The sequence below is a fragment of the Lepisosteus oculatus genome, chromosome 17 (genome assembly GCF_040954835.1).
Source record: "Lepisosteus oculatus isolate fLepOcu1 chromosome 17, fLepOcu1.hap2, whole genome shotgun sequence".
NCBI lineage: Eukaryota > Metazoa > Chordata > Actinopteri > Semionotiformes > Lepisosteidae > Lepisosteus > Lepisosteus oculatus.
The window spans coordinates 21,335,839-21,351,674 of record NC_090712.1 but is presented as its reverse complement, the minus strand read 5'-3'; the positions used below and the strand labels follow the sequence as shown (position 1 = coordinate 21,351,674).

At 36.9% G+C, this 15,836-nt stretch overlaps 1 protein-coding gene across 3 annotated transcripts in view; it reads right to left on the bottom strand.

Moving 5' to 3' along the window:
- Positions 1 to 5,560: 5,560 nt before the first annotated feature.
- The window catches only part of adgrb3 (adhesion G protein-coupled receptor B3), a 181,879-nt gene continuing 171,603 nt past the window's right edge, over positions 5,561 to 15,836 (bottom strand). For all 3 annotated transcript variants that reach the window (XM_006638700.3, XM_015362907.2, XM_015362908.2), the window contains 4 exons: positions 9,744 to 10,375; positions 9,491 to 9,526; positions 8,253 to 8,357; positions 5,561 to 6,923 (listed from right to left, as the gene is read on the bottom strand). In XM_006638700.3, coding sequence (XP_006638763.2) covers positions 6,735 to 6,923; positions 8,253 to 8,357; positions 9,491 to 9,526; positions 9,744 to 10,375 — 962 coding nt within the window. In that variant the 3' untranslated portion in view covers positions 5,561 to 6,734. The remainder of the gene's footprint in view (positions 6,924 to 8,252; positions 8,358 to 9,490; positions 9,527 to 9,743; positions 10,376 to 15,836) is intronic.

Sequence of the window (15,836 nt, the reverse complement as noted above, 5' to 3'; positions counted from 1 at the left end):
TTTTCATCTTATCATCACCGAATATACCAGAAAACTTAAGTTAAGTTATTATTGTCAAGTGTGTTGCACATCCACACCCTCAGTTTTATTTTATAATAATACTACCAGGTGTTTGGTGACACTGCAGTGTACGGAACGTTTGTCAGTCTGCCCTGGTGAGTCCATGAGGGAATGCAAGAAGCACTGACAGCTAGAGGTATTTCAGTGCGGGCTGGGTGAGTTATTCCATGATGTGGCAGCTGTGATGTGGTCTTAATTACTGCCAAGGTCATGTTTTAAATTTACCATTCATGTACTGTATGTACGGTATTTAACTCAGCTATTGGATTTCTCTAACAGCTCCATTATAATATGTATATCATATAATCATTTAAGTACAGTACATGTGTATCTGCACCCAGTCAGAGCAGGAATCCCTGATGTCATTCAATACAATTGAAGCTGTTTACACATGATGACCTGGTGGAGTGAGCCTCCATTCTGAGACATGCATTCAAACCAAACAAAATGCCAGATGAATGAATTAATTCAACAGTAAGAGCTTTTAGAAGCTAGTTTGTTTATTTATATTATTAATCAGTTCTTAATACAGTGCTGTAATTTTATTTACTGAATATACTCTTCTTTGTAATAGAATTCAATGACGCGCTGATGCCATCTACATTGAACACAATGCAACATAATGGAAAGGGAAAACGGAAAGTTGGAACAGAAAAACATTTTTTTTCTCAAATTTGCTGTATTGTCTGTTACTTCTCTCACAGAACACCCATTTTACATGTAATTATTAAATATTCCAATACCAGCGTTTGCAATGTGTGTCAATGATGGCAGTTCCCTCCTTGCATTGCAGCTCTGTAGCTTGATGTCATCAGAAGCTGAGCCGAGCCGGGTCGGGTCAGTGCTGCGGTGGGAGACCTCCTCTAAGTAAGGCAGGTTGCAGCTGTAGAGGCTGACCAGGTTTTGGTGCTCTTCTCTCAGGACCAGAATTTCCAAACCAAAAGCCCCAGTATGTTGACCAAAGACACTGTGCTGTAGGAGGTGTCGTCCTTCAGGTGAGATGTTATTGTAAGGTCCTGACATTCTTTGTGGTTAAAGATGAAACTTTAAAAGAACAGAGGAGATGGTTTAATTCTGCTAAGGCTTTGTATAGACTGGCATCCCTAAATTTTCCCCTTAATTCTGGTGAACTACATTCTGCCTTCTCCAGCTGAAGTGTTGAGTAGTGGGGCTGCAAGTGCAGAACTTCTGCACATCACACAGAGCAGTGCCACACTGGGTCAACTACAATACATGGAGCCCTTTGGGTTGAAAAGTACTATAAAAATGCAAGTGATTATAAATTAATGAAAATAAGTAAGCATTTAATCACAATTAGTTGTTTGGTGAAATGGTGGATATAGTTGCTCTGGAGTTATGTACACCCATTTGATGCTGATCTGCTTTGTATAATGAGATTAATAAGAATGTGTTTTATATACCATACTAATGTGTAAATGGCTACCCTCAAAAGGCTCAAACTTAACTGGCCAGTAAGATCAGACTGAGAGCTGCATCAGCTCTTCCACTACCTCTCTGCTGTAGGCACTGAACTACTGTATATGCAGTGCATGTGTCTAAGGGTGTCATGTGCAGTGCTCTTCCCCCAGTATGAGAGTCATAGTTGATTGGGTTACTCCAAATTGGAAAGAAGAAAAAAATACATTTTTATAAATAAGTTGAAGTTATTATAAATGGATAGAATGCATTTCTTTAAATTGGTTATAAGTATTCATGAAATAAAACATTGACCTCTGTTCTGAGGTGGTTTATTAATAATGGTAAAAGGCCCAGGCAATTTCAATACTATGGTCCCATATGCCTGTCTCATAGACAGCCAAGATGCCTAATCCTTTCCCATTTCTTGTCTTCCAAAACCTTATGCTGTTTCTTCTCTGTGCATGACTGAGATTAAAAACCACATGAAGTAGTAGCATAGAACAGTGGAGCCAGTGAATTTCCAAGATGGCACTGGCTTGATTTTGTTACCATGATTTGTGCAGAGGAAGCATTCCAAAAAGGCCTTGTGACTTTGTCAAGGTCACCTATTAAGTGTGTAATTTCATTATCATAGAGATCTATATCCATATAGGAATATGGAAGTGTGCTCTAGCTTCTAGTAGTAGTCTGTTTTTTCTTAGAATGTACAATAAAAATAATAAACTTTATTTTATATAGCGATTTTAAAGGTGGCTCCTCAAAGTGCTTTTTTATCTACTGGAGATTAACTCTGGGAAACCTCCAGACGAACGTCAGAGTTCTTCAACATTTAATTTATTCTCTTGCAAACTGAGTATTTGATTTCCTCTTTCACAAATGTGGTGTGGATTGCAAATCCTCTTTCATGAAACTGACCCAGGTGTATACTTAGGGATACCACATGGCTGTAATTCACTCCTGATAGCTCCTGTCACTAGTCTTTCAGTTTTCATGGAGTTTATCTTCCACTGTGAAGGTACCCTCTGTAAGCTGTCTAATGAAAAAGAGGATACCACATTTTTCTGTTTCCAATTAGAGTACTTCTGTATGTAATATTTCAAACTGTTCTTCAGTGGAAGCAAACTATGGAAAAGCTTAGTGAAATTCTAGAAGTAGTTTTAAAGGAATAAAATTCCAAATAAAAATAGAAATATCAAAAACATCATTCATTCTACTTACTGTATTTAGAAGAGCAGAATGTTATCAGAGGAAGCCCAGTTTTTTCTTTACTTCCAACAAACATATTGATATATTCTGACAACTGAAAGAATCTGGCTCCTCTGTGGAACAGGCTGGTGCTGTTCAGAGATTTCTGTAGTTTTCTGAGCATTACTCTGAGAGGCAGGACTGGGTCATAGCATTCACTGAACAGATGGCCAACATCAAACAAAACCATACTTAGCTGAGTAGACTGGTCCCTAATTCACTGAAGAGATCTTAATGCTTCTTTACAGAACCCTTTGCTTGAAACACAACATGGAAAAGAATTTCAACCAATTTCTCCTGTCTCTCTAAGTAGAAATATAGTTGATCATGCTGTAAAAGGCTGGGTAAATGTATGCTCAGGTTAAATCCATGAATCATTATTCAGTTTTCACCTGAGCACACTTCTTCCTGGCATTTAAAACATAGCACATGGTGTTTCCAGCTGGTCACAGGACCATTGTGCATGCGGCATTGATTGGCATTAATCAGTGGAGCGTTCCAGGACAGAAATGATAGCCATTGCCAGAGGGTAAAAATGACTGGAGTTTGTACTAAAGGTTGCTGCTGGGGTGTGTGATGCTGTCAGCCATGAGCCATTTACCTCTGTGTCTGTAGTTCCAGTGCCTGATCACCGGTACATTTTTCAATCAGCAGGCACCGCGGTAGGTCAGACGGCAAGGGCGTCTAGCTCCTTATGGGAAGGTCCCTGGTTCAATCCCAGGTAGGGGCAAACGATGTACAGTAGCTTGCTCTAATTCCTTCCAGATAGCTCCCAGATCCACTCAGCGTGCTATCCAAATGAGTACCAGTGGTTAATCCTTCTGGGAGCAACAGGCCACTGGAGCGTGATGCTGACCAGTGTTGGATCGTTAAGAGGAATGGTGGCCCTTGGCCCCCATTCCCCAATGGGCCTTTATGGCCTGAAAAGGGGACCTAACCTACCTAGGCATATTGGCTTCAACCACGTTGTCAGACGTTCTAGGTTTAGATCTTCACAGTTTTTATGGAAGTTATTTACAACTGAGATGGTGGCCCTGAGACCCTGTATTGGATAAAGTGTTAAGAAGATGGATGGATGTATCAGTAATGAGTTATCTCAGGTAAAGTATGCCAATAAAAAGACAGAAAGAGATTTTCATTAAAATTCAGGAACAGATTGAAATGATGACTCCAAGTGGCACACCTAGCTGTAATCCTGTTAGTGTCCACAAGCAGCTCGTGCTGTTCTTCAATCTCAGAATCAACCCTCAGCAGCTGTATAATTCAAACTCTAAGCATCCACTATGCGGCCTTTCTCTCTTTCTCTCTACAATACTTTTGAAAACATAGGGATACAGCATGTATACGAATAAAGCAACTCATTTACAGCAGCAAAATTGTACAAATGTACCCAGCTTCTTGCTTGAGTTCACTTCTCAAACTCCAAATGAAAGATTATAGATTAATAATCTATAAACCAGAAAAGAGGCTAGATATTTTGTTGCATATCCTGAAGGTTACTTGAGCAGATTTCACATTAACTCAATTGATCATCATTAATGTGATGCAATGTAAAATGTAGTATTTTTCTAAAACTCACAAGACAAAATGTGGCTTCTGTACACACAATGAAGGATCCTCAGGAGGAGCACTGCAGGTTCAGTGCATACTAATGTGGAAAGCTGAGGTGTAATGTAGCAAGCCTCACTGTGACTGTCTCCACATCACTGACTGCTGTCAGTCTCATATACAGTATATCAAGATTGTTTTTTTGTCTTCCTCAGACGTGAAGAGACCGTCACCTACAGTACTTACACAAAGGGATTTCTCTTTAATTTTGTAGTACTCCTCAAATCATGGGTATAGATCACTTTCACTCAAAATTCTTTTGTCAATTATGGTGCTCTGTTGGTGGGTTTAGTTTTCAAAAGCAAAAAAAAAAAAAAAAAAAGCCTTTTTTAGCCAAATTGTGATCAATAAAGTCAAGGTGAGAAAATTATGTTGTGAGTACATTTATCGGTTGTATTTAAAATTGATTTTCACACTCACTTTTGAAACCCAAACAAAAAATCTAATTTTAAATTTATTTTCATACAAGATAATCCCATACTGGATGAAAAAATATATTTTGTAAAATACTTCTTTTCAAGGCATTGAGTTTTCCCCCAGTAAATAGAATGCAGTTTGTTCATTGATCTCTGTCCTGGGTGTTCTAGGGTTAAAGATGCATGAGCAGTGATTGCCTCTCATGTTTATCTTTCCTGTCTCTGAGTGTGCTGTAATCTGAAAGCTGAGGTTCTTTAGCTACAGCAGCATGTTGTAAATTTGCAATGCTACTCTACCCACACTGATGAGTTCAAGTGCTTTTCCCACTGCAGAGCAGCACTAGGGATGCTGTAATGCAGACACTGAGATATAACAAATGGATTTTCTGAAGACATGCAGAGTTTTGTTCCTGACAGGACGTTCCTGTTCACTTTCATGTGCCAGAAGAGGCTGTGAAGAAAGTGTATGAGAAAAAACAAGGCATCTACAGTAGTCATCAACAGGTAGAGCAATACAAATATTTTTAAAAGCTGGACACTTTATGTGGTTTGCATAAAACATTTGTCAAATTGTTATGCGATCTGCATTGCAACTGCAAAATGAAAAACTAAAGATAAAGTGGCCTGCCCAAAGATATTGAATAGCAGATGGTTTTCCAATTTTTTTGTTTGCAAAAAGTTTTTTTTCCCAGCTATGACTCAGCTATTGACATCAATAATGAAAGTTTCATTGCTTCCAACTGTGACACTTTACAACCCCACCACCTCATACAAAGCCCTTTTATGGGCAAGAAAACATACAGAACAATGGATAGATTCAGGTATTTATTCAAGACAACTGTGTCCATTTCTCATTAACCATTTCTGTCTCCAGTGTTCAGAGAATCACAATTCATTTGCCACATATTCAGGCAAATGAAATTAGAGGACTGAACATGTGACTCGTTTTAGTTTAAGAAGGGACTGGTTATTTTAATTGGTGTGGGGTTACTGAAACACATCTGCAAATAAACAATTGCTAGTATGAACACTGAGGACTGAAGCGTATTCTCAGCAAGAATAAAAAAACAGCATGTCTGAAGCAGAACCAATCAGTGAACACCTGGATGCCTAACTCACCAATCACACGTTTTGCCAGTTTCACTAGTTAGGATGACGACTGCACAAAACAAAAAATAGAGCAAATCTTCAGCTGTTCTGTACGTAAACACTTGTAGCTCCTACCAGTAGTTTGAATTAGATTAATTCGGCATTGAGATGACACAACCTCTGAAGCAGTAAGAACATATTTTCTCTTTTATTTACATTCCTTTTCAAATGTTAACATTTCTCTATATTTCATCAGGTCTGCATTTTAATTAAAATAAATGGCACAAGTAAAACATATGTAGACAAAAGTTTATTTACACCATACAACATTTTAAATATTTTATACAGGGCTGCAGTCAAGAAAGCTTATTGAAGCTTTCAAGCGAAATCTGCAGTAATAAAGATGTGAAATATATTATTCATATAAAAGTGAGTATTACCTTTATTGCATTTAAAGCAATGAAGAATGTAGCTCAACAAACATTCATTTAAATGACAGAAAAAACCTTTGCCTTTTTATATTATAAAGTAAAAAGTGTAGTAATGGCCAAACAGACTGTTATAAACTTTTAAAAACCTGCATAAATATATACATTGTGCTTCAGGGTAAAGTTCCTTAAAAACTGAACCCAATGAAGCTGTAACAACAGGAGCTGTTGCTTGAGGTTTCATCTAGAAATATTACCTTACCAATTCATTCCACAGGTACTTAAACACATGATGGTAAATATTGTACACCTGGTAGCCCCACTAAGTACACTAGTGAGAATACAAAAGAACACTGACATTTACGTATGGCACATTATGCCCCTGCCATATTCCTGTAGTCCAGATATGTATGCCAGGCTGCAAAAAGTCTTTTGTGTTGTCAGTGCAAACAATTCCACTGCCCTGCTTTCAAACCTCTGTCTGAAAATCACCTTCTTGCACATCTAAAGGCAAACTCACACACTTCTCCCACTCTGCTGGTGTCATTTCTAGTGAATCCTTTGCATCTGTTTCTAATACATTCATTGTGGCGTAATTCTGGTATTCACAAGGTGCATTGTAGCTTTCCCACGGGTGCTTGTTCGGTGTTGGCTTGTCCTGCAAAAAGCAGCAGAAAGGGGCAACATTAACGATGTCGGACGGTGTTTCAGCTCCCTGTCTTAATGTGGACGGTAAGGTTGGACTCAGTCTTGTGCCAATGCTTTCCCCATTTGTTTCCGTTAAGAAAATGTAACACTCTTTACAGAAAGAGAACAACGATGCTGCAACCTGCATGAATGCATTAAAGATGCTAATCGTGTCCACACATAGTTTTGCTGCAGAGTTCTTCAGAAAAAAAAACAAAAAAAAAAGACATGGCTATCAGTTCTGTTTCAAATGCCCTTGCAGTGGTTACTAAGCAACAGGCTCTAAATTACATTTTCCGAAAGACTGATTGAAATGTGAGAGAAGAGGACTAGGCACAGTCCTAGGAGTAAATGAAAGCAATAATTTACACTTAGATATCATACCCTGTGCCCTGAAAGAAGATGGCATCCATAATTGTACAGTTGTTCAAAGGAGCTACAGTAGGATTTTTTCCCGAAAGAAAGCAATTTTGTAAAACAAAATACTTGTTTACATCCAAATCCTATCTAGGGAGGTGAAATACAAAGAAACATACATTTTAGTTTTGTCTGTGAGTAAATTAAAGGGCAATAAAATAGTATTTTTTAAGGATTCAGGTGTCTGTAGAAAGTATCTTCTAAGTTGTTAAACTGGAATTGAGGATGGAGCAAAAAGATGGGAGCTGCTGATTGTCTTAGCAACAGGACAAATCCATCACATTCAGATATTTTAATGCTTCTATCTATTGTACTTCTATGTATTTTAAACTGTTAGATAATGATTTAATTAAACATTTTTTTAGATAATCGCAGAATAAACAGTTGAACATAAAGACAGGAAGATAAATTACCATGATTTCAACATTTTTTGTTCATTTTTTTCATTGAAGAATTAACTTGTGAGAGTTTATCATGAAAATAAACAAAATAACGGTGAAACGAGTCAATAACATCACACTGAGGTCTGTACACATTTAAATAAACTACAGTTGAACACGTACTGTAGCACTTTTCTCTATCCATAAAAAAAACAATTTAATGCGGTTGTTTTTGAAAAGGTGGTTTCATATGCAGCTGGACAGCTGTACAGCCCCTGTCACTGTGATCGCCTGCAGCTCCATATTCATGCTTTTTTACACCTTTTCAGATGCTACAATGCACCATGTTAGGTGCACGTTATTGTTTGAGTGCATTAGTGAAACCACTATTAAACCCTTCAATCACTCTGCTCTGTTGTACAAGGAATAAAGGCTGCATAGAGCAGATGCTTTAAATTGGATTTTTGTTTTTCTTCTGCCAGAAGCAGCTTCCTTCCACTCACCATACTGGCCATATTTGGTATGTCCCGAAATCGGTCCAAGGTTTGGAATTTCTGATTGAGCTCCTGGAACAGCTCCATGTGTCGTTTTCTTGTGTGCATAACTTTCTGCAATGAGAATGTTTGAGAAGCTAGTAAATGCTTCTGTCTTCTAAGCTTTACAAGTGAATTTATTGTCCAAATTCCCCATTTACCTACTGTCTTAAGCTGCAATGCACTGTGGATTTTTTTTTCTTTTTTAGTATGACAAAAACATAACTGTAAAGGGAAGAGGTGTGCTTTGGTGTATAAGATTTACAAATAGTAGAGGAAATCTTTCAGTCACAGTATGCAGCAGAGCAATAGACCAATCTAAAGGAAGCACATCTGTTTTTAGGAAAGGCCACATGTACATTCAAAAGGCTGTAAGGCTTAAACACATTAAATAGCTTGTATAATTAATGATGTTAATAATATAATGCATGTGATGTATATGATGAGACATTTTACTGAAATTTAAAATTTAAATTCTTTATTTGACCAGAAATGACAATAGAAAATGAATTCGTGTTTAAAATTAAAATGTGAAAACCTATTTGTTGAACTACTGTAGGGTTTATGCCTGTAGTTAATGGATTTGTACTAGTAACCCTTGATGCTTTCTATGTACTTTGTAAATAATTAGGCTTTTAATTTATAAATTAGCTACAGTACATATTTTCCTTTTTTTAAGTGTGGAGACTACTGATAAATAACCTGACACTAAGTAAAATGTTTTCCCTAAGATTTTCAAGACTTTTGATAAATCTTCTGTTTTAGTTATTTTGTTATATGGAATTTTCAGCATAACAAACAGCTCTGTAATATTATAACCAGACAACAGCAGATCAGGAAGTAAGCTTTCAATTATGACTGAATTGCATTTTTTCAAGGGCAAAATAATCTGTGTAACTCTTGAGAGAATGGTCATCCTCTGTGTCACATTTCTCTGTTTCCATCTATCAGGAAATTGCAAACTACATTAGATGCCAGTCTGATTAGAGAGGTCTGTCCTGCTCATGTCTCTTAAAGTGTTTCTGAAGACATCTCTCCTAACCAGCTCCTTAATAAATCTGAGGTGTGGCTTTCGTGAGCCTGTGACCCCAATCACCAAGTTGCCTTTTATTAACATACTATATAGTGGAAACCTTTCATCATTATTTTGGTTAAATGAATATTTAAATGTCTTTCATAGGACCACATGTCTAATAGTTATCACTTACTTCAAAGTCCAGATCTGAGTAACGTGACTTTCTTCTCTGTTAAAACAAAAAAGAACATATTATATACAGTAACTTCTTGTGCACAGGAAAATACATTTCCTATCTGTTCTCTCAGAAAGTTTTACAAAATGGGATTAAAGAATTATTTTAAATTTCTAAATAAAAATCCACAGAACAGTCCTTTCAGGTTATTGCTTAATGATGAACACTTTCAGATAATGTATCTTAAACTCAAAATTAAGCTTTTAATTACCTCCAAAGAGCTCATAGATATTGTAGAACCGGTTTCACTTCTCGACAATCCTGTATTTTCTTCAATTTCTGCTAGAAAGTTCTTTACTGCAGTTCTAGGTTCAAACTGTATGTTTTGCATGTGTTCCTGTGCTGCGAACTGCTGATCTAAATTCACATTGATGTGATCCATTCCAGGTGGGTTGATATTGAAATCAGGGTTTACTTTATAGTGCATTAACCTTTCATGCTGCAAGGAGTCCATGCCAATATTTAATTTACTTTCATCTTTCATGTGGGGCTGAACATTGCCCGACCCTCTTGGCATCACAATGTAGTCACTCTCCAACATCTGGCCCTGTGGGTGAAGCATCTCTGTATCTCCTGCCCTCAGGTTGTCATCAGTGCATAAATAGACAGTTCGCCTCATGTCACTGTTGTTATCGTTAATGCACTGGTCACTCAGTTCACTCATTCCAATGGGCATGTGCAGCCCGGATGGTTGCTTCATCATGACTTTGGACATAATGTTTCCTGGCAATGTGGAGTAGCTCATGGCTTCAGGACCTTTTTCCTCTTCATCATTAAGGGAAATCCGTGAAAGAGTTCCTGTTATGGTGGCAGCTCTGCAGGACCCCATGTCTTTGTGAAGAGCTTATAGTAAAGAAGAAGAAAAAAGATTACTGAATTAGAAGTTAAAAACCTGTATAGACTGAGATATTTTCATAAGCTAGTGATATCATAACACTTCATGAGTACCTATCAAACTGGAACTAACCTTAATATACTGTACACACAGACTCATACAAAAATAAAAAAGAGTGATGCTCAAAGCTTAGACCATTTCTCCTTGAAGTCTGTATAATAATAATAATAATAATAATAATTGCTTACACTTATATAGCGCTTTTCTGGACACTCCACTCAAAGCGCTTTACAGGTAATGGGGACTCCCCTCCACCACCACCAATGTGCAGCATCCACCTGGATGATGCGACGGCAGCCATAGTGCGCCAGAACGCTCACCACACATCAGCTATCAGTGGGGAGGAGAGCAGAGTAATGTAGCCAATTCATAGAGGGGGATTATTAGGAGGCCGTGATGGGGTAAAGGCCAGGGGGGAAATTTGGCCAGGACACCGGGGTTACACCCCTACTCTTTTCAAGAAGCGCCCTGGGATTTTTAATGACCACAGCGAGTCAGGACCTCGGTTTTACGTCTCATCCGAAGGACGGCGCCTGTTTACAGTATAGTGTCCCCGTCACTATACTGGGGCATTAGGACCCACATGGACCGCAGGGTGAGCGCCCCCTGCTGGCCCCACTAACACCTCTTCCAGCAGCAACCTTAGTTTTTCCCAGGAGGTCTCTCATCCAGGTACTGACCAGGCTCACACCTGCTGAGCTTCAGTGGGTTGCCAGTTGTGAGTTGCAGGGTGATATGGCTGCTGGCTGCTGATATGGCTGATATGGCTGCTATGGCTGCTGGTATAAGATATAGTCTGATTTTTTGTTGTGGGTTAAAAGGAGAAACACCAGTCTTGGGTCCTGTGGTGGTTCCATTTATTTTAAAATGATACTCTGTTCCCAGCATACTTACAGATATAGTGCTTTACAGTGGAGATGCCCTAACAGTGTTTTCTTGTTTAAATCATTCCCAAGTCCAATGGAAACTACACTAACTATTCAGAACAGAAGGTGGTTAAACTGGCTGAAATCCAGCTGTTTGTGAATATTGCAGGGATGGCTTGAAGTACAGAAAGAATGTTAAAAGGTAAATTCGAGACCAAAATGATTTAAATGAGTTTTGTTTAAAGCAGAAACTATATTGCCTCTTTGCTTTGTTGTGCATTATGGTTGATGCAAAAAAGAAATCAGAGAGAAATAAAGGTTCTGCAAAGGTCTTGTTTAGAGTATTATGGTTCACTGAGGTAAAGTGTTATGCTAGATGCTTGATAATCTTCCTTCTGTTCCTCAAGGAGAGACTAGAAGTGCTGCACACAAGACAGTAGTGATGTGATAAAAACACAAGAGTTTGTGCTCATTGGCAGGATACAGAATAATTGATGACTGACCTCTGGTGACCTTAAACCTTTTATAGTTACTGGTATGAACTGAGATTTGAAAATTTAAAACAGGATGAATAAGAAAAAATCTCCTTAAACTGTCATTACCCCTACTCATCAGCTGACACTGATGACACATTTACTGCACATACTGTACATATTCAAAAACAATTTTCATCTCAGCAAAACCACACTTCTGAATTTTAAGTCACTCATGTCTTTCAATTTATGGGCAATTTTCATATTTCAGTGAAAGTGAAATATGGCATTTTCCATGGATAAAAAATAGAAATGATGAGGAAGCAAAGGCATAGTCTGAACAATTAGGTGTTGTTTCACAAATACTGTATGATGAACTAACCCCAGTCCCTACAGGACAAATAAACCAGCATGTGAAGAGATTACAATGGATGTTGTAATTATGGGGATATTAGACAAGATCCATAATGAAATTTACATGGAAAGTCTGGTTTCTTGAGAATATGAGATGAGATTTCTTGAGATATGTGCATTTTATTGATTAGTTCTACCAGCATGTCAAATTCCAGATGGTTGAATTCTCACTGCGGAGGGTGACAGAGAAACACGACAGCTATACAGCAAAGAAGCATCAATATTTGTTCACCTCGACAAAATAAAAACACACCGTACCTAACTCTAATTCTCCATTATTGATTACTTTAATGTTTTACCCAGAATATGTCAGCAGCTTATCATCTGTAAGGCTTCCAGTAAAGTACCATATTTATTGTATAGCTGGATTGGGACTGTGGTTTAAAAAACCATCCAAAAAGCAATACTGTGTAGCTAAAGACATGAATAAAAAATTGACTGTGGAAACTCTTACAAAAATGCATACCCATAGTTTTTTCACAAATATTCCAAGCATTGTATTCACTTTCAATGTTTTTAATGGTTCCCACAGATTGCATCAGTCTATATTACAATTTATGCTTTTCCAATGTTGTATATTTGTAAACTGGTTGAAGGAAATATTACATTAGCTGTTTTACCTTGTGCTTAGTAAAGTTCAAAGTCTCACCAGTAATACCATAAGACTTAATGTGCACACTTTTCACACTTTGCCTATTTGCAAAATGCTACTGCTTTGACCATTTAGGAGCTGTTGAGATTTTCAATTAAAGCGTATTTAAAAAATATTAATACATACAAAACAAAGATAGGCTTCTGTGCCTTTAATTCAGGATCTTCTTTTAAAGCCATAAAAACTCCAGCATAATTTCTAACTTGTTCTCCTTGCTCTGTCTCTTCACTGAACTGCAGTTGTAGTTCTACTATATATACAAGCTACTTACTACAGGAAACTAATGCACAATTAACAAACAAATCATTCAAACACAGAGCTTACAACCAAAATTAACCAACTAGAATGGGAACTGAGAATAGATTTATCCCTAGACAGGCTCCTTATATAGCTACAGTAGTAACTTCTAGGCCAAGAATTAGGTCGTGTGCTGTATGCCACATGCCCTAAACTTCCCAAAGCAAATACCTAATGAAGCAGCTACAGAACACTATGGGTTAGAGTACATTACAGTCAGTTCTACAGAATGGTCATTATACCAGCTAATACAAAGTTCCCGATTACCAAACCTTCTTACAAGAAAGAACTCATGAGTTGTAACACCACAATGAAGACCAAGCTATATTTCTGGAAATTGCGAGGATAATTAAAAATGTAATTATTTACAATTTATCAAACCAAATAACAATAAAACTTCAAAAATATATATTTTATTATATAGAAGAACAGTGTGTACCAAGTTGGATCAGTTCCTTACTCTAATAAAAAGGTTTTAAAGTAGTTTAAGTATTCAGTGAAGAATTTGATATAACTTGGTATTTCAATAAAAAGTATTTTGTTGTGATCAGTAGATGACAACCCACTGTAGCAGTAGCTTTAAGTGGTCTTCACAGAGTACATACAGTTCCCTCCCACAATACTGGGACAGCAAAGTCAAAACTGTTATTTTTGTTTTGCAGTCAAGCAATTTTTATTTTTGAGGTTAATAGGAATGATAAGTACAATATAATATACATTTTATTTTTGGGTACTTCCATGCATATAATTGATTATACTAATAAAAACACGTGTTGAGGTGTTTTCAACTGACCACAAGGATAAGGACACACTGACATTAAGCAGATTTTGAAGTGTAAAAGTCTGTATTTCAGCTGTCTATCCCTTTGAGGCTGTACCTACATGACACGTGACCCACTGAGCTCACCAACTAAGAAATATTTCAGATGCTTTGTCAAGTCTTTGACACAGTCACTTTGAGTTCTTGCCTATTCTTGACTTCATCAGTATGTAAAATACATGTTCAGTTCAGTTTAAGTCTGGAGATTGACGTGTTCTTTATTGTTCCGTCTAAGGCTCCAAGTATGATGCATAATGTGTATTTGTAACATTTTCTTCATAAGCAGCCAAAATGTTTCCATTAATATCCAAATTAATTCAGCTGCTGCCATCATTAGTAACATCATCAATAAAGATGAGTGAAAACAATTACATTTTATATTAGTACACATTGCACTGTATGTTGTACAATTTCTGCTGCTTATTTATTTTTGAGATTTGGAAGCCATGTAGAAAACCTCCCAAACATTCAGATAACTACCACTTGAAATGAAAAATAAGCCATTGGATGCCTTTGACAAATTAATTCAACAGTAGGTGTATCAGTAAGTAGTAAAGAAGCTTTCTAGTCAGGAACTGTGTTTTACCTATTGCTTCTTTTCTTACAAAAACATACAGAAGAGCATTTCATTTTCAAGATCATTAAACCTGGCATAAGTACTCTGGGAAACTATTAAATGTTCTTAAATGCACGACCAGTTCCTGCAGCACATAGGATATTAATGCTGGGCTCCAGCTGGTGTGACAGGGCTGTGAATCAGAATAGTTTTAAGCTTAATGAATATTCCAAAATGATGGCAATTACATATTATTAAAGGAATTCAGTAGTTCAGGGAATATTAAACACAAATCATACCCTTAGTCTTTTAATTGAAATGTTCAGTGATGGAAATATTGTTTCTTATAACATGGAAGAAAACAAGAACCCACATTGAAACATATAAATGTTACTTAAGCAACATTTGTAAATGTTACAGCATGAAACATTTTTTTCCAGTTAGTTTGATTAATTCATTCTGTGCCTTTGGTGATCTAATTCAGGGGTCTCTTTTCCTGGCTTAGGAGGGCTGGTGTGCCTGTTGGTTTTCTAGATCTCCTTAAAGCACCAGCAAGGGAATTAAGCCAGTAATGAACTCATTTAGGTCATTAAGAGCTGAGATGGGCTAAATAGCTGAAGAAACACACAAGCCCTCCTAAACCGGAACTGGAGATGATTTTCATTAAAAGCAAGGACTTACTAAAGTTTCTTTTTCTATTTTTTTGTGTGCTTAAATTACTTCTGGATCATGAAGTTCTTAGTTTTCAGTAAGAGCTGAATGTCACAGTATTTTTACTGCCTACTAAATAGCACAAACTACACAATAGTTTATTTGATTATTTTGTTCAAACCAGATCTGAAAACTGATGCTTGAAAACAATGAAACACAGTATTTCAAATCTTCAAGATAGTTCTGGACTATAACTGTTTTCCACTGTAAATATACAAACAGCTATAATAATTGTTTGCATCTTATACCCTTTACAACTATAGTAATGAAAATATATGATATTTTAATTCAAGATTATTCCCCCAACTGCCCAGCTGAATCCTTTGATGCAGCAAGTTAATCAAATAATTATAGAGGATATCAAGAAGGACAAACAGCATTTTCTCACTTTTAAAGAGCTACACCATATTAATCCTGATCCAAGGTGACATTTTCAGCCATGACTGTAGCTGAACACAGGAAATTGACAATTATATACAAATAAATTGTGTCTGGCAAAATATTTAAAACTAAAAAAAAAGATGAAAAAGAGGAAGAAATTATAAAAAAGATATACAGAGGAGGTATAATGACTGGAACGAAACCTCTTCTACATTCAGTGACTGTTTGACCGAAGAGGT